The sequence below is a fragment of the Cherax quadricarinatus genome, chromosome 7 (genome assembly GCF_038502225.1).
Source record: "Cherax quadricarinatus isolate ZL_2023a chromosome 7, ASM3850222v1, whole genome shotgun sequence".
Taxonomy (NCBI): domain Eukaryota; kingdom Metazoa; phylum Arthropoda; class Malacostraca; order Decapoda; family Parastacidae; genus Cherax; species Cherax quadricarinatus.
Window position 1 is genome coordinate 60,331,335 of NC_091298.1, and position 20,468 is coordinate 60,351,802.

Genomic DNA, 20,468 nt, shown 5'->3' on the forward strand with positions numbered 1-20,468 from the left:
TGCTTGAAAACGTTTTCTGAAAATTTGGTTCCTTAAGTATTGTCGCAAGGGGTGAAAAAATTATTGAGGGATCGAATAGAAGTAACAACGACAGTACTGATGTTGCCAGGGAAATGCATATTTACTGTATTGCAATGTAAGTGTTTTATTTACAGTATTATGTTGAATTAGATATGCAGGAGGTCCCCAATTTAGAAACGAGTTGCATTGCTGGTGTTTTAGCTTATAAATGAGTTTTTTTATAGACAAAAATAGTACAGAGGATGGTTGTGCTTTCACACGTGTTTGTACTGTTTATTGGTGGTTTCAAAAAAATAATTGGTTCCTTACTGCCCCATATGTAAGTGTGGATGTTTGTATATGCTACGTTTGTAGGTTGGGGATCTCCTGTATTATCAAATTTACATATTTTTATGATGGTAGAGTGTGATCTTAGTATCAAAATCACTAACTGTACACCCTTTTTGTTTTTTTCTTTTTTTACTGTTTTTTTTTCACACTGGTTTATCATTAGTGCAGGTTTATCATTAGCTGTCTTGTCAGAAAGGCAAATAACTCTTCAAACCGCAACATGTTCAAAGGTATGGCAGACTTTATCATACTCCAGTTACCAGGGATGTTGACATGGTGATTATTGTGTTAAGTATGTCATAACATTATTAATCACTTTAAAAAAATTATCCCTTGGTAACAGGATAATCAAAGGTTAAAAATGAAAAAAATGTACTATATAGTGTCCATACAAAATGCCATCATTTTGAATTACTCATCCATTTTATGTATACTCATCTAATATCAGTACTGTAGCTCTATCACTTTAGTCAATATATAATTAATAATGATATTGGAGTAGTGCACACGTGTTTATCTCTTCATTAAGTTAGGTTTTCATGGCTTGCTTAATGATATAATGAAAATATGTAATAAATGATTGTTTAGTTTAATTTTAATTTAGCTTATTTCTACTGTGATCCTTTTTTCTGACGGCGGTGGTCTGTGTTGCAGCGTGGCTTGGTGGGGCGTGGCCCGGTCATCTTGTCTTCCTTCACGATGGCACAGGCGCTACACAATGCAGCCACTGACAACGAAGATGATGGAATCATAGGGTCATCGTTGCACATCCCTCCTGGTGTGGGCATAGATGGGCTAACTTGCCCCTTCTGTGGTCGTCGAAGCAAACGAAGAGATCACCTACGCCTGCACATCCGAACTCATACCGGGGAGAAGCCGTACAGGTGTCCTTACTGTGACCGCCGCACCAACCAGAAGAATAATCTGAAGCTTCACATTAGGAATGTTCATCCTGGTCAACCAGCAGACCTCTAAATCCTGGCACTTCCTTAATCTTTTAATGATTTGTGTAAAGTGTGCTTGTGCAGAGGAATAAGAAACCTGGCCCTTTCCAATTGTAGGTTTAACTGTCTTTGTTGATATTTTAAAATTTTATGAAAAAATATTTCAAAAAATTGCATCATTTGTCTTTTTTTTTTTTAACCCTGAGCAAGTAATTGAACATTATGAGCAGCTTCCTATAACAATCTGAATTATAATTAAATTATTATTTATTGAAATAAACACACAAATGTAAATATATGTCCTCACAAATTCTGATTGTTCTCGATAAATGCTGTAATTTTTTGTGCTAATAAATATAGTGGAACCTCGGTTTACGTATGCCCTAGGTTGTATGTAAAACTTTAGTTATTCTCTATAAAAAAAAATTTTTTTTTTTATATTTCCCAAAAGAAATAATGTAAATCCGATTACATACTCCGTTCCAGACACGCAAAAATATTAATAAAAAATACATTTTATAGAAAATAACTATAGTTTTACATACAAACTAGGGCATACGAAAACCAAGGTTCCACTGTACTGTAGTAAAAATATTTATTACTTTCCTCATATCAAGTCCTACAAGCTATATACCTCTTCATCATATTTGATGTCTCTTACTGTATTTCCACAATTGTGTTAAGTTTGCATTACCAATACTCTTGTGAAATCAGCTGCAATTTAAGTTCCTTTATATGAAAATTGTTTTTCTGTTCATTACACTCGTGAATAGCAAGTAAAAGCGGAAGTAAATTAATTGGTTTTTATTTTATGTTTTACATTTGAACAGTAGCTACAGTGTTGCTAGGATGGATATCCAGCATCACTAAATCAGTACAAACCATTAGTTATTAGGTTAAAGGACACAGTTGCAACTAATGTGACATTTTATTGTAGCAACGTTTCGCTCTCCAGGAGCTTTGTCAAGCCATTAAGGGTCGGCAATGTTCCTGGATAGTGAAACGTTGCCACAATAAAATGTCACATTAGTTGCACTTGTGTTCTTTTGCCTAACACATTGTCAGTAATTTTACCAACATTAATACAAACCATTAGTTACCAAATAAAATTTCAGACTGCATTAATGAGTTTAAAATCCGTCGACTTATTAACAAATGAGGATATGGTATTTGCTACCAAAAAACCTGTGAAAACCACAGAATTTAAAATTTAATCATCTGTACTGTGCTATTTAGTATCACTGGTTTTTACATTTGTAAATACTACACAGATTTTGTTTTTATGTCCTGCCTGTTATAAACAAGCTGAGTTTGTGGACATTTGTCTTGTTATGTATTATTATGGGGCTGTCTTAGTATTTGACTTCCAGAACCACGATCTGTAGTGTAACGTTATCCACAAGCTTGGCACCTGGAGCCATGATATGCTTACACCATTGTACAATACCACCATCCATGAGCTTGGCTCTCCGGTTTGAAACACGTGTACTGCCGTATTACATCTGCTACATAACTCATTTGTACTACAGCTGACTCAATAAAGCACAAACATTTTGACTTAATATGGTACTACAGGGTCAGTGGGGTCCAGAATGCAACCTCCCTTTTTTTATTGAAATTGTGATCCATATTAAGAAATCCATGAGCTTCCATCTACTAATGCGAAGACTGCATAACAGTTAACTTCTTCCTAACATACTGTAATGTAATCTAAATTGCAGTACAATGAAAAATAATTGTTTAGTGAGGTATCTTCATAGATACTTGGAGTGAGTGATGATGAATGTGAGTGGTAATAGAGTGAGTGATGATGAATGTGAGTGGTAATAGAGTGAGTGATGATGAAAGTGTTTCTTCTTTTTCGGGTCACCTGCCTCAGTTGGAAACGGATGATGTGTTAATATAAAAAACTCTACAGAATGAAACATATTGCAGTGTAAATTTAATTTTGTATTTTACATTAATAGTTGGCTATTGTTAATCTTTCCCAACTTGTTTTATCTTGGTATATCCTTAAGTTGAATTACCACTTCTCCCCCTTGACACGTTTGATACACAGTTTTGGTGTCATGGGACTTATGCCTCCAACTCCCAACCAGAGTGACACCCCACAACCCTTCCCATGTAGAAATTCTGGCACTTAGAATGTCAACACTGTCTCTTCCTAGCCTAGTATGCTACATTTTTAACTAAAGTGATCATTGCTAACATTAGTATGTGCTGGATACAGATACAGAGGTGTACTGCCAACACTGATGAAGACACCTACAGAACAAGCTTCTGCTGTGGCTGTTTTGCTCTAAATAGAGCTTTATCAAGTCAGATCTTGACTTGATAAAGTTCTACACTGAGTGAAACATTGCCACAATAAAGGATCGGATGTGCTTGTTTTTTTATATCATGAATTTAGAAGTTCTTCCAGTCTCAGTGAGCACACACTAGTACAGTATGTTTTATTCTGATGCTCACCCTTCAATGAGAGTACTTTGATGCTGAAGGGACTCCTGATCCAAGGAATTGGAGTTACCCATCTCTTTCAGATCAACTCCAATTGCTTCCCATTTTCCAGACACTATATAACCCTTACTAGTTTAGTGCCTCCCAAGTAATATACAGCATGTTAAAAATAATAGTAATATTAATAATACATAATGTGGTTTAAACATTTAAATATGAGGGAGAAAAATAGGATAACTAGGAGGGTATATAAGTCTGGGGTGGAGGGAAGGAGGGGTTGAGTGTCCCAGGAAGGGTTCGAGAGAGGGGCGGGTAAGGTAGGTCATTAGTGCTAGGGACTTGGACATAAGAACATAAGAAAGAAGGAACACTGCAGCAGGTCTACTGGCCCATGCAAGGCAGGTCCAAGTTGCCTCCTGGCTTAAACTAATGACCCACCTAGTCAAGTCAGGTCACATCCACTAAAGGAAGGAGCACAGATTCAGACCTTAGCACAAGGTAGTCAGATCCAGCTCACACCCACCCATACCCACTCATGTATTTATCCAACCTATTTTTAAAACTACACAGCATCTTAGTTTCTATGACAGTACTCAGGAGTTTGTTCAACTCATCCACAACTCTATTACCAAACCAGTGCTTTCCTATATTCTTCCCAAATCTGAATTTTTCCAACTTAAAACCATTGCTGTGAGTCCTGTCTTGGCTAGATAGTTTTGAGCACTCTATTTACATTCCCTTTATTTATTCTTGTTTTCCATTTATACACCTCAATCATATCCCCCCTAATTCTGCGCCTTTCTAGAGAGTTCAGATTCAGGGCCCTCAGTCTATCCTCAAAGGGAAGATTTCTGATACATGGGATCTACTGTGTCATCCTCCTTTGTACGTTGTCCAGTGTATTTACGTATATCCATTCTGTAATAGGGTGACCAGAACTGTGCAGCATAATCTAAATGAGGCCTAACCAAAGATATATAGAGTTGAAGAACAACCTGAGGACTCCTATTTTTTATGCTCCTTGATATGAAGCCAAGGATTCTGTTCACTTTATTGCAAACACTTATGCACTGTTGTCTTGGTTTTAGATTACTGCTAACCAGAACTCCCAAATTCTTTTTGCAATCAGTAATATTAAGATTTACATTAAGTTTATATGAAGCATGGGTATTTTCTTGTCCAATATTTAGAACTTTGCATTTGTCTATATTAAACTGCATCTGCCACTTCTCTGACTACTGCATCAGTCTATTCAAATCTTCCTGGAGTGCTCTCATGTCCTTGTTAGAGAATTTAGGTGACCTATTTTGGTGTTATCAGCAAACTTGCTTATGTCTCTATTTATTCCCTCATCTAAGTCGTTTATTGAATAAATTGTGAACAACAAAGGGCCCAATACTGACCCCTGTAGAACACTGTTCATGACATGCCTCCAGTCTGATTTCTCCCCATTGATGCAAACTCTCTGCTGACCATCTGTCAACCACGCCTCTACCCAGGAAAAAATTTCTCCTATTCTGTGTGACATCTAACAGGCTTGTGTGAGCATGGTAGGGGTGGAGGCAAATGGTTTTTATGAATAGACATGCTGTTGGAGTGTGAGTAAAGTAACATTTATGAAGGGGTTCAGGGAAGCTGGTTAGCCAAACTTGGGTTCAGGAGGTGGGAAATATGGTACCTGTACTCTGAACATGGGTTGAGGATGTTGCACTTCAGAGGGTCATTGGAGTTGTGATGTCAGCACTCTTCTGGGAAGACTGTAATTGAATGAATGACAGTGAAAGTGTTTCTTCTTTCTTTTTTTTTTGAGTGGGGGTCACCTTTCCTCAGTAGGAGATGGCCAACGTGTTTCAAAACTAATATTGATTCTCATTAATTGTCTGCTCTTAATGTTTCACATGGCTTAGCACTTTCCATAAAGGTACAGTAACAAAAACTGCACAATCATTTTCATCACTTAATCTAATTTCATCTAGGTATTGCCAGGTAGCTTATAATGTGTTGTGATGCCAGTGCTGCCGCTGCTAATGCTAGTCTGGTATAGTTTGTAGTGGCTGTAACTGGCTCTTCCCAGTCCTTTGTAAGTTATGATATTTTCATTTCACCAACATTTTACCTGTTTCTTGAACCTTTGCAGCCTGACCTGAGGCCAGACTTTCTTGCTGCCTGCATGATCAACCAGGCTGTTGCTGCTAGTGGCCTACAAGCCCCCATAGCCCTCATAACCTGACTGATCCTACACTTGTAGCAGCTAGTGGTGTAGTTTCCTCTTCTTAGGCTTTATAGTTTGTCTAAGTCCTAATTAACTCTTCTGAGTCCTTTAGAACAAAAGAATGGAGGAACATTGAGGCAGGCCTACTGGCCCATATAAGGCAGGTGCTTATCAAAACCACCCACCCACTTGTTGAACCTTCTCCAAAAGCTTCCCAAGAATTAGTTTCAATACCTCAGATACTAATTAAACCCAGCCCTTCTCGCTCATATTTGTCCAGTCTCTTTTTAAAGCTACCCAGGGTCTTAACCTCTATTACCCCACTCGGAAGATTGTTCCACGCATTGACGATTCTGTTTGAAACCCAGTACGTATTACCTGTGCGCTTTCTTGACCTTGGCCAGTACTTCTGTATTCTTCAACAGTTTTTCCATCACCCGGTATTAGTATGAGTAGAAGTCTTCAGTCGATGAGTGGAACAGTCTGCCTAGTAGGGTCATATAAGCTAAAACCTTGGGTAGCTACAAATATAAGTTTGATATGTACAGTGGTACCCTGAGTTTCATACATAATTCGTTCCAGAAGGCTGTTCGAGTGCCGTTGCTAAACGAATTTGTTCCCGTAAGGAATAATGTAAATTAGATTAGTCCATTTCAGACCCCCAAAAATACACTTACAAAAGCACTTACAATAATACACTTACATTATTGTTCGAGTTGGGAGCTGTACGAAACTTGGGGTACCACTGTACATGAATAGGAGGGGTTGGATCTGAGTGGGACTTGCACATAAGTTAATGGGGTTATCAAAGCTTATTCCTCAGGTAACACTGTAAATGGGTTGGGCAGATATTTTTGTTAGTGGGTTTGGGTTTGAGAAAGACTTGCCTAGTATGGGCCAGTAGGCCTACTGCAGTGTTCCTCCTTTCTTATGTCATTATGACTGAAATACCACCTTTTATTGTGTTGTTGGCATAACACCTCAGAGTGGAGTAGACTACAATAATGGTATAAGTTATTTTTGTTATATGTACAGAGAAGCTCTAAGCTATGAGGATCATATGGTGCTTGGAGAATAGGAGGTAAATGGGTTTAATCCAAGGAAGGGGTGGATAGCTTTAAGTCATGCAGTCAGTAGTCGTTCACTGGCATCATTGCTCCCCCTAACTTCAAGGAAGTGAAGTATAATAACGATACAAATAAATTATTGCAAATCAAAAGACTAATTACCGCTACAATATGTCAGCAGTTTTTTTGTCTCAGAATATATAATAAGAAACCTGAATCTACTTTTCAGTCTAAAACACAAGGAATGAAATAGCATCTTTAGCTTTGAGTAAACATCCCCCCCCCCCTTCCCACACTCCCCTCCTTCCACACTCCCCCCCCCCTTCCCACACACACCCTCACTTACTCAGAATTTTATTTTTCCGAGGTTCATAGCAAATTTTAACATGCTGTATTGTGTTCCATTAGTATATGTGAAGGATGGGTTCAGCAAGAAGCTCATGGATAGTAAATTTACAGATAAGGAATTTTGACTTTAATGGGAAAAGGGGGAATGAATTCTAGAACCTGTGGCCCCCTGCTCAAACAGTATTATTAAAATATTTTATACTGTTTTGAGTCATTTCTAGGAAAAATGGGTTATCTAACTTACCAAAAATAATGTACGCACATGACACATAGTAACAACATACACAAATTGCAGATCCGAGAGTCAAATGTAGGGATAATGTCATCATTATTAGGGGTGGATCTACCATGAAACTAATGAAGCTTAAGCTTCAGGGCTCCTAATCCTGGAAGGGCCCCAGAAGTGACTTTAATCCACAATGATTAAAAGTTTTGGGTCTGATGTAAAAGAAGGGGTTGTGAAGGGGCCTCCATAATAGTTCAAGCTTCAGGGCCCCAAAAATGTAGGTCTGCCACTGATCCTAATACACTGCTGTACATTACATGATTTATGACTCCAGGAGGCTAGCTTGCAGATTTTGCAGTTTCAGGAGCCACGCATACACTTAATCTTTAAACTGTCCAAACAAATTTACGTTCACATGCGTAGTGCTCCAAAAGTAGATCTACATTTTTTTACATATTTTCAAATATAACAAAAAAAAAAGTAGATCAAAGTTTTTTACACGTTTTCAAATGTAAAAAAAAGAAAAGAAGATCTACTTTTTTTACATACTTTCAAATGTTGAAAAAACGTAGATCTACGTTTGGACAGTTTAAGGGTTAATCCCCATAATACCACAAGCGAGATGAAGAAGCATGAACTGAGCCCATGGATAACAGGTAGTACCAGTGGTGGATTAAGAGAAAGTGAGGCCCCAAGGGCAACACATATGCTATGTAGAGAATGATTTTCTACTCTTTCTGTTCATGCTTATGATTAATGATAATGTGGATAAAAATACTTTCAAACAGTTTAAGACAATTTATTACAAAGAAACATTTTGGAAAGAGTGAATTCTTCAGTCCTAATTAGGACTGGAGAAGCCACTCTTGACAAAACTTTGTCTTCAATAAATGTCCTAAGCCATTTATCAATATATCAACAAAAGAAAATATTTATCGACAAGTATTTTAGTAAGACACAACACGTGATTTATGGCATATCGCTGATGAGACGTTTCATCCACCAGGGACTTCATCAGTTGTGAACTGATAAAGTGTCTTGTAAACAAAACAACTTTATAAAACATCATAAAGCACATACTGTTGTGTCTTATTACATGACCTGAACTGTACGTCAGTGTTTTTATCCACAACGCAGCATTATATTTCTTTTGTCCCAATGTGAGGGGCCTCGAGGCCCCTCACATTGGAAGGCCTGGGAAAACTGCCCTGTTTACCCTCACATTAATCTGCCTTGAAGCACTACTCTAGGACAGAAAGCAAAATAGTGGATATTCAAATTGGCAAATGTGAAACGTTGAGATACTGAGGGAGTACACACAATAACATGATATGAAGTATTAGGCAATTAATATTTGAGCACTTGAGAAATACAGTGGACCCCCGGTTAACGATATTTTTTCACTCCAGAAGTACGTTCAGGTGCCAGTACTGACCGAATTTGTTCCCATAAGAAATATTGTGAAGTAGATTAGTCCATTTCAGACCCCCAAACATACACGTACAAACGCACTTACATAAATACACTTACATAATTGGTCGCATTCGGAGGTAATCGTTATGCGGGGGTCCACTGTATTTGATAGTTGCATAAAGTACAAGTACAGTACTTGTACACAATGTACAGTTACAATATGTGTACAGTACAGCCTCTCCTCACTTAACAGTGGAATTCCATTCCCAAGACCATGCAAGGAACATACTATAATGGTAGTGGGTTTGTGTCAACCATCTTTGATATTGTTTTAATGCCACCTTTCCACTATTTATAACATTTTTAGTATATTTTTAAATGTTTATACAGTAGTGTACTGCATATTGTAATAAACAGGATAGAGGAAATCAGCTCTAATATACATTATTTAGGTATGCAGACTGGTCAGAGAGCCCATTGCAAGTCTGAGTCGTCAGTAAACGAGTATGTCACTAAGTGAGGAGAGGCTGTACGTGTATAAAACATAAGAAAATGTGATATTATATCTGTTTAGATTACTTTTTTAATTATTATGAACATCTAATATTTGTATAAGATACATACAGTACAGCATATGCGATACATTTCAACCAGGTCTTTGAGTAAACTGAATTCAATTGTGATAAATTACTTTTACTCCCATAACTAAGTCTGCATCAGAAGTAACTGTACATGTATTCGCAAAAGTAAATCTCCAATGTAATGTACCTCAATACAGCAAACTTTTTAAATAATGTGTAAAATTTGCAGGGTATACTGAACTTTTATCTCCTTTATTTTCAATGCTTATTGCAATATACAATAGAACCTCAGGATACAAACCTAACTCGTTCCAGAAGGCTGTTCGAGTACCAAAGGAATTTGTTCCCATAAGGAATAATGTTAAGTAGATTAATCCGTTTCAGACCCCCAAAAATACACTTACATAATTGTTCAAGTTCATATCCCGAGGTACCACTGTATGTGTAAATTGTGTGTAGTGTACTTAATTTTTTTTTTTTTTTTTTTTTTTAATCTGATTGAAAGCTCGGACAATCCCCCCACCCCCATTAGTCGGTATATATCGAGGGCTTATTATTTGCTTCCTGCAGAGATATGCTGCTGCATTGGAAATTAATTTTTTCTATTTGATACTGTTCATAATAGCAAGTCTTAAATACTGTACTTTAAATTGATTCTATATTTTCCTGAATTTTGTCAGTTAGAAAACCGTGAAAGTAGAAACATTGCTCATTTATGATAAAAATTAAAGTACATGTATAGTACTGTAAGTGTGATAAGCAGTTTATGCAATAAAATGTAATTGCACTCTGAGGCTGAAGTCACTGTAGCCACTGCACTCCGTAAGACTAAAGTCCATTGTAGTGTTGCAGTAACTGCACTGTAAGACTTTAGTTATCACAGTGTTACAGTAACTTCACTCTATAAGACTTTAGTCATCATAGTGTTGCAGTAATTACACTCTATATGACTAGTTATCATTGTGTTGCAGTAACTACAGTATAAGAGTGTGTCCCCCATTTTATGAAAATACAGTATTGTTGTAAATTTTCTCACATACACTTGAGATGTGGAATGTATTCCTTCACAATGATAGGTGTTTCATGCATTTTAAACATTGTATATACCACTATTGTATTTTGTAGTTAGAAGTACTTCTATTATGCTTCCCTGTCTCTTTTATTATATGTAAATATTGAGTTGATGAAAATTATTAAAAGATACGAGCATAATGTTCTCTTTGTATACCATCTTTTGATTTTGAGAGGCTTTATGTCCCAGCAAGGACAAAGCTACCTCTTTTTAATGCTAGGGTTAAAATGACGTGGTCACTTGGATATGGTGCCTGTGGCCTGGTAGGTAACGCTCTCGCTTCACATGCTAAGTGTCTGTGGTTCGATCCCTGGCCAGGGTGGAAACATTGGCCGTGTTTCCATACACCTGTTGTCCTGTTCACCTAGCAAGCAAGTAGGTACCTGGGTGTTAGTTGACTGGTGTGGGTTGCATCCTAGGGGACAAGATTGAGGATCTCAGTGGAAATAAGACAGACAGTCCCTCGATGACACACTGCCTTTCTTGGGATATCCTGGGTGGCTAACCCTCCAGGGTTAAAAATACAAACAAAATCTTATCTTAGGTTACGAAGATCACCACTCCACTGCCACTCCTGCATTTATTATATCTCAAGCTTTCTTTGTTATTGTAGTTGGCAGTTGAACAGATGTGGATTATTTTGATGTTGGGTAAGAGCGCCTGTCAGAGCTTCCAATTTTAAGAGTTTCTGAACAGAATACTGTAATACCAAATCTGGAATACTAACCTTCAATAGAAGTTCTCTAATTTCTCAAATTTGCTGCATCAACTCTGACTTTACCCCTCCATCCTTCTTTTTTGTAAATATCCTTCCCTGAACATTTTTGTATAACTTTGATGAGTCCTGAGAGTTTTTCTACTCTTGGAGCCCGGCCCTGGGCCAGGCTCATCTAGTGGTTACCTGGTCAATCAGGCTGTTGCTGCTGGTGGTCTGCCAACACATATATCCATCTGCCTCTTTTCTGTCATTTCTTTCTTTGCAGCATGATTCCAACAGGTTTATCAGTACTTAACATACATATAATAATATAGAAATATACATATATATATTGTATTAACTAACTCCAGTTTACTACATCAGTTGTTGCTTTCTATACATTTCCTGTCTGATCCTCTTTCTCTGTCATATCTCTCATCCCTGCCATCATGCAGTGCTAAATGACCCATATGGGTTTGGCTTTCCAAGAAGATAGAAAGATCAGTCCCTCAGCTTTGATAGGTGGTCAGTCCTTCATCCTAAAGTAGAAGTATGCAGTCAGACCTTATATACTGGAGCAGAAGTTTGTATAGCATTTATGGCTGATGTTGCAATGGGCAATGCTCACCTGTGACATCACATCCAGTTGCTATTTTCCAAAACTTAATACAATTTTATAAACTCTTTGGCCACTTCAAATTTTCAGATTTTTTTTTTTTTTATGAATTTGGCACAAACTTAATTATGCCCTCATTTTCCATATGCTCTATATGACTTGTTTAGCACTTCCAATGACTTTAATAATAATGAGATTTTCATACTCTAAGTCTAAGAGATGCACAGCTGACTGTAAAGGAAGTCAGCTATTAATTCTTGAGGTTGTATGACCCTGGTAGGTTTAACGCTTAATTTTGTTTATAATAATATTAATTCTTGGCTTGATACCAGTTTTTTTCTTCACCAAGTTTGAAACATTGTCTGAGGGTGAAAAAGGGCATAGATAGGTCTGGAGATTATGTAGAAGAAACAATGTGTGTCATGATCTTATTACTGGCTACACAAGAATGGGATTACATTTTTGTAGCTACAGCAGCACAATTAAGGTTGTGGTGCCATTTTCGACATTTAATCTATCACAAAGATTTTTAAAGTTTCTACAGCACTGTATGACCCTTGTAGGTTTACTGCTTAGTTGTGATTATAATAATAATATTTAAAGTTTCCAGTGACTTTGGCACTTGCTGCCTCCTCTTGTAAACCTTTCCACTGTTCTACCCATCTGCACAGAAAAAACTTTCTAATATCCTTTCAGCAGATATTCCTCCTTAAAATATACAGTAGAACCCTCATATCTGTGGATTTGGTTTCCATGGTTTCAGTTATCCAGTTTACCATGGCCTGAAAATAACCCTTAATTTTCTTTAATAATGCCCCTCAAGGGAGGTTCCTTGATGCTGGTGAGGGGCTCTTGATCTAGGGAATTGGATCTGTGCTCCAGCTCCCTGAATTGAGCCTAAATACCTTCCATCCCCCCTCACATGCACTATATAATCCTACAGGTTTAGCACTCCCCCATGATTATAATAATAATAATAATAATTGCTTCATAATGGCCCCAAAGCACAAAAGTAGTGATACTGGCTTAAGAGAAGCCAAGAAGTGCTTCCCATCAATGAAAACGTGCTAATTCTTGACTTATTGTATGTAATTTATCAATTTAATTTTATCATAGGTATGTATGTAAACAAAAAACTTTATATATACTATTGGGTTCACTACTATCCGTGGTTTTGGGTATCAACAGTAGGTCTTGAAACATATTCCCTGCAGATACAGGGAGACTACTGGATATAGGTATGTGGGAATACACAATTCTAGTTTAACCCTGATCATATTAATTTAATGTTCCAGTGACCATAATGGTTAACTTGTTGTAATTTTATTCAGTGAATTAAAACTCCAACAAGACCTGATGACCTTATATGAGTTAGTGATCAAACCTAGTTTGCTGACTTTGCATAATCCATTGATCCAACTTGACCTAATGACATGTCATGATGACCCAACTTGACCTTAATGTCTAACATATGACTGAACATGATCAGATATTTCATCTTAAGCAATAAACACATTATTTGATTGAACAGATAACATAAGCTCTTGTTTGTGCCATTTGCTGTCGACTGACTCCCGTCTCTCCTTTGGCAGATGTACGCAGTTCCTGCCAGCATGGGCGCAGTAGGCAGTAAGGGCAGCATCCACACAGGCCGTTTGGACTTGGGCATGGGCATGAATTCAAGTGTGGGCTTTGACAGGGGGATGGAGAGAGGGTACCACGAGTGTGGATTTTGTGGGCGAGGCTTTGATCGTAAATGGTTGCTGACACGGCATCTGAGGACTCACACGGGCGAGAAACCATATCAGTGTGCTTTTTGCCCCTTCAGAAGTGCCCAGCGATATAATATTGTGACACATACATTCAAGAGGCATCCAGAGTCTGTTTCACAGCAAGGCAGTGAAGCATTGATATAAGCATCATTTAATTATTTGTATTGGCAGATGCTCTGAAGATAATACTGACTAGTGTATCACATTTACCTGGGGCAGTATACTTCTTGTTCTTGCCACTGAAGGTCTCTTGAGAAATATATTGTCTGAAAAGTATTCACTACAACAACTTTTCACAGTACAGTATAAGAGACCTGAGGAATATGATAAATTTGGCCAGTGTACAAACCTACTACGTATAAGACAATAAAAAAAATAGATTGCTATCAGAGAGTAGACAAGGTTACAAAAACACATAGCCAGTCTTCATACAACATAACATACAAGAACTCACAAATACACCACTTCAAGGGGTGACAATGCCTTCATACTGTTGAAGAGCTCTTGATCCAAGGAACTGCAGCTATCCTCCCCTTACTCAAAACAAACCTGATTACCTCTCATCCTGTATAATAAGAATAATCACAAATAAATATATAGCTTGCCCTTACAGTCTGACGTGAAACTGAAATAGCAATAAGGATACAGGTGAAGGGCTTTTGATCCAAGGAGTTTGAGCTAACCCCATTCCTCTTTCTCGGATCAGGTATATATTGTCTTTTTTTTCTGTTGTCTCTATCTCATCACTTTCTTTGTTTTAGCCTCATTTCTCTGCATTTGTTTTCTTCCTTCTGTGCTATTCTCCTTTCTATGCTATCTTCTATCTTTCTATGCTATCATCTATCTTTCTATGCTATCTTCTGTCATTCTATGCTATCCTCCATCCTATGTTATTCTCCATCCTTCTATGCTATCCATTCTTCTATGCTATCCTCCATTCTTTTGTGCTATCCTCTATCCTTCTGTGCTATCCTCTAACCTTCTGTGCTATCCTCTATCCTTCTGTGCTATCCTCTATCCTTCTGTGCTATCCTCTAACCTTCTGTGCTATCCTCTATCCTTCTGTGCTATCCTCTAACCTTCTGTGCTATCCTCTATCCTTCTGTGCTATCCTCTATCCTTCTGTGCTATCTATCCTTCTGTGCTATCCTCTACCCTTCTGTGCTATCTTCTATCCTTCTGTGCTATCCTCTAACCTTCTGTGCTATCCTCTATCCTTCTGTGCTATCCTCTATCCTTCTGTGCTCTCTATCCTTCTGTGCTATCCTCTACCCTTCTGTGCTATCCTCTATCCCTCTATGCCATCCTTCTCTGCTATCCTCCATCTTTCGATGCTATCTTCCATCTTTCTATGCTTTCCTCCATCCATCTAGGCTATCATCCATCCTTCTATGCTATCCTTCATCCTCCTATGCTATCCTTCTTTCTTCTATGTTAGTCTTCTCCTCCTATGACATCATCCTTCTCTGCTATCCACCTTCCTTCTGTCCTGTCATTCTTTATGCTATACTCCTTCATTTTATGTTATCCTTACATGCTATTTTCCTCCTTTTATGCCATTGAAGGGGGGGGGACAGAGGGTCTCTTGATGCTTCTGATGGGCTCTTGATCCAAGGAATTAGAAGTACTCTCCCCTGATTACCTCCCATTCTCACGTGCTGTATGACCCCTATGGGTTTAGCTCTTCTCATGACTGTAAGAATACAAATTTTATGCTGTACTACCCTGTTCTCTGGTATCCTCCTGTTATCCTTCTCTTATGCTATCTTCTGCCTATGTTATTCTCCCTTATCTTCATCTTTATACTTTTTTTTGCCTTTCCCTAACACCACATTTTTGCCTCCATACACACACCTAGTAGTGATTAGGGAAGAGGTGGGGCCAGGAGCTATGAATCGACCCCTGGGGCCACAAATAGGTGATTACACACACAAACACATGGAGAGAACACAACTATAGATCTATTCCTGTAACTACGAAAAAGGTAATTACAAATTGTCCTGTACTCATGTATGTATGTATGTATTTATATATATATAATATATATATATATATATATATATATACATATATATATATATATATATATATATATATATATATATATATATATATATATATATATATATATTATATATAATCCTCAATATTTATAGTTGTATAGATAATGGTAGTTTATGCAAATGTAAAAAAATTATTTATGAATATTTTTGAGTTTTTATGATAAATGGGCATATTAGTGTTAATAAAATATGTCAAAATGTATATTTCTCTTCTTTTCATCCTTCATGTGGAGGCCATTAATGTTGATTAATGGTTCTTCAGAGTGCCATTTCTTGTAACTTCTAATTGCCAAGAAACAGTGACATTGATGGAGTTACTTAAATCAATGGTCTTGTTAGGGGTTTCTAAGTCATTGAGGTCGTACTGGAAGTCTGAACGAGGTACCTTCCTTTAGGAGACTGTGAGAGGTTAAGACACATGAGCAACAGTTAGGTATCTTTGTTGTTGAAACCCCTCATGGAAGGTTCCTTGATGCTGGTGAGGGGCTCTTGATCTAGGGAATTGGATCTGTTCTCCAGTTCCCTGAATTAAACCTGAATACCCTCCACACCCCCTCCTCAGGTGCTGTATAATCCTACGGGTTTAGTGCTTCCCCCTTGACTATAATAATAATTTATTGTTGAAACGTTTCACCTACACAGTAGGCTTCAGGCATGTACAGAGGAAGCAGTAGAGATGTAAAGACGATGTAATTAGTCCACCACCCTTGTAGATGTAGTATGATAGGTGATGAACCGTAGGACGGGAAAAGAAGTCTGCAAGTTCACTACCTAGAACACCAGATGTTATAAACCCCAGCAAGAGATGGTGTTTCTGTGTGTGTGAAGATGTTACACAACGTTGAAAAGCAAACTTGCCCACAAGTATGGTAGAAACTACCATCATTACCTCCAGCATATATGAAGGGGATTACCAATAGACCCCTGGCTGTCTTTAAGCATACACTGGATAGTCACCTGAAGTCAGTACCTGACCAGCCGGGCTGCAGTTTGCGTGTGGCCAACAGTAACAGCCTGGTTGATTAGGTCCTGATCCACCAAGAAGCCTGGTCACAGACCCGGCCACGGGGGCGTTGACCCCCGTGGCCCGGTTTGCAGAACAAGTTTGTTATTGTGACAACGTTTCGCTCAGTGTTGAGCTATATCTAATCATGTTTTGCTGTGTGTAGAGATTTATGAAGTCATGTTTCGATATGTGTACAGTTTACCATGTTTCGATATACATACATATATATATATATATATATATATATATATATATATATATATATATATATATATAATATATATATATATATATATATATATATATATATATATATATATATATATATATATATAATATATATATATATATAATATATATATATATATATATATATATATATATATATATATATATATATATATATATATATATATATATATATATATATATATATATATATATATATATATGTGTGTGTGTGTGTGTAGGGTTTTATCAAATCATAGTTTCGATGTATATAAATTTTTAGTAAGTCGTGTTTCTATCTGTGTAAAACTTTACCAGTTCATATTTTGATGTGCAGCTTTATTGTTAGGTTTAGATTTGTATAGAGGTTTATCAAGTTATCTCTCACTCTGCATAAAAATTGATCAAATCGATCAACCTCTACACCATTATTGTAATAATATTTTAAAACAAGAAAATACTAGAGCTAGAGATTGTTTTTACATCACCTTCCAGGTAGTACAAAATCATTTTGCTTCATCTAATATACGCTAAAATCTATGAAATTTGGCACTTTTACTCTAAATTATTGAGTTTTAACTAAAAATCTCTTTCAAAGTTCGATGCCTTTTTTCTGGTCCGTAGCATTAACCTGCTTCCTCTTGTTCATTTCACAGTACCTGGGGTATGGCAGCTGGCGGGGGCGATGCCGCTACGTCTGCACCTACTGTGGCAAGACCTTTGACCGTTCCTCCAACTACAACCGTCATGTCAGAATCCACACTGGAGAGAAACCCTATGTCTGCCTCACCTGTCATTACCGCACCGCTGATAGCAGCAATCTCAAGGCCCACGTTCGCAAGTGGCACTATGCGCCCCCTGGGGAACCACCCTCGGGGACCCACACAAGGGGTGCTACGACTGAGGGGTCCCTACCAGATGACGACAAGAACACTACGTAAGAGATGGTTTTTTGGGAGAGATGAGGAGACTGATGGGGAGGATAAGTGGGGACGGTGGATAGTGGAGATTATTATGTGAAAACTGTGTGGGTGATGAAGAGAAGACACTGAAGACGTTTCGGTCATGACTTAATAATCAAAGACTGGAACGTCGTAATTAAGTTTCCTCTTTGGTCATGGTTCTATCACCAAGGTTTGTTTCATTATTTAGCAAAACTGGGTACATGTACACAGATAATTGAAAACCAACGACTCGACTACTTGTGAGTAAGTAAGAACAGCCACCAAAACGGGGAACACGGGTGTGTACAAGCTACTGCCTTGGCAACCAATGTTTGTGGGTTAAATGTGAGTCGTGAATGGTAGTGTGTGTGGGTAGGGGATAATGATGACTGCTTCCTTAATAGTCAGTGTAGGTGGTGAATATTTTTAGGTGTAGGTGGACGAGTGCGTATTATGTATAGTAGGTGGGCGAATGTACACATGAAGGTGAGATATAGGCGTAGGTGGTATGGTTGCTTACAAAAGCATTTCTTTACAAAATAGAGTATCGCCCGTTCTCAGGGGTCTGAAATCACTTCCTCAGATGGAGGGGACGGGACTGAAAGGTATAACTCTGCCATTTTGCAATTTATGCATAAATTTGTTTTGCTTGTCTTGACCCACGAAGGGATGAAGCTGTAGTTATGGGCACCCATTTTATCTAAATTAAAAGACCATTGTTTCATTCTTGGCTGCAACTAAACCTAGTGTATCGAGTCGAAAGTGTGGAATAAGTGGCACACAAATCACAGTAGGCGGTGAACAGGCATTTATAAGGTGGCTCTGGCAAGGTGAATGACGTCAGTGGTTGTATTTAGTGGGTGTAAAAGAACCCCCATTCCCCCGTCGTAGTTGGAGTGCATGGAGAAGGATAAGAGGGCAGAAGGGGGGGGGTTACCTGGAGGTTAACCTCCAGGTAACCTCCCCCCTTCTGCCCTCTTATCCTTCTCCATGCACTCCAACTACGACCCGCCTCCCATACACACTCTCCCCACTCGCCCCTCCTTGATTCCTATGAACCGAGATATAGCGTATGCACGTTCCTAAAGTTACATTCTGACTGTCTGCTTTACAAATTGAATTATCGACAAGAAACCTTCATTGTTTTTCCCAGCGTTCTGAAGGCTCGTTGTTGGTCTTCTTTAAGTTTCCTCTCACCTGTTCATTGATTTTAAGTGGTCATCCAAACTAAATTATTATTAAATTATTACTAAATTGTTATTAAATTATTATTATTATTATTATTATTAAACTTTAATTAAAATATTATCACTGTTATGTACAGTACTATAATTCGTGTAATCTAGATATCAGCATGCAAATTACATATATATATATATATATATATATATATATATATATATATATATATATATATATATATATATATATATATATATACATATATATATATATGGAGTGGGTTTATTAGATTAGAAGCCTATCGACTACACGAGTGTTAAGGCTTCATTCAATCTGCTCACCACCAGTCAAGAATACTTTAATTCCTAAAATATGGATTAATGTAAACTCTGACATACACCTATATACACTGATACATAGCAGTGTACATGCACTGATAGACATACACTTATAAGTGTATATACACTGAGAGACATACACTGATCAGTGTGCAAAATAACCACAGTGAAAAATAGTGAAATTCTAAGCGCTTTCATGATTTCACACATTATCAAGGAACAGTAAAAAAATAGAACGACAGAAGATTTATAAAACTAATGTATACAGACTTTATTTTTATAAATTGGTGCACTGTAAGGTATATAATTATGGTAAATGACATATATAAAATATATAGGACAGCCTTAATTAAAACTAACTTATAATCAGTAAATAGTGAGACACAAATGGTACACGAAAACAGTTTATAATGTATTGAAGGTATTTAGTAATTTAGTAAAAATCTTTACTACAGATATATCAAGGCTGAAACGAGGTACATGATACAAGGAATTAATGTTTTTTTCTGTTAATGAGAGTTAAAGGGCAGTATTGGATGACCTCACATACTGTGGAAAATTGCATTTATCTGAATGTATCATTATGTACATAACAGTAAATGAACAAAGATAATTATTATTTATCAGTTAGACAAGTAGGAATTTGGGACACCTAGGTCGCAAAAAATGTCCCCCCTCGATACCTACCACTGTCATATCCACAAGTTGCTCTGGACCTATTACTTAAAAATAAAAAATACATCACCAGGAATTCTGATAAATATATAAATTTGTGGACTGTATATTAAATTAAAAAATGATTATATATAAACACATTTATATAACAGAAGAATATATCTTAATCATAACACTCACCAATTTGACTGGAGATTAAAGTGTATCATACTCAGAAAACCTCACTGTCTACATTTATGATAATAATACTAGCCAGAACTATAAACATAATATAGA

General features: G+C 37.2%; 1 protein-coding gene across 2 annotated transcripts in view; it reads left to right on the forward strand.

Annotated features, from left to right (window-relative positions):
* LOC128686900 (zinc finger and BTB domain-containing protein 14) overlaps positions 1 to 15,759 on the forward strand; it is a 407,181-nt gene extending 391,422 nt beyond the window's left edge. Inside the window, exon 5 of one of the 2 annotated variants that reach the window (XM_053774157.2) lies at positions 13,577 to 15,759. In XM_053774157.2, the coding sequence (XP_053630132.1) occupies positions 13,577 to 13,900 (324 nt within the window). In that variant the 3' untranslated portion in view covers positions 13,901 to 15,759. Of the gene's footprint in view, positions 1 to 1,005; positions 10,812 to 13,576 lie in introns of those variants that run through there. The other variant, XM_053774159.2, reaches the window with a different exon arrangement.
* Positions 15,760 to 20,468: the final 4,709 nt, after the last annotated feature.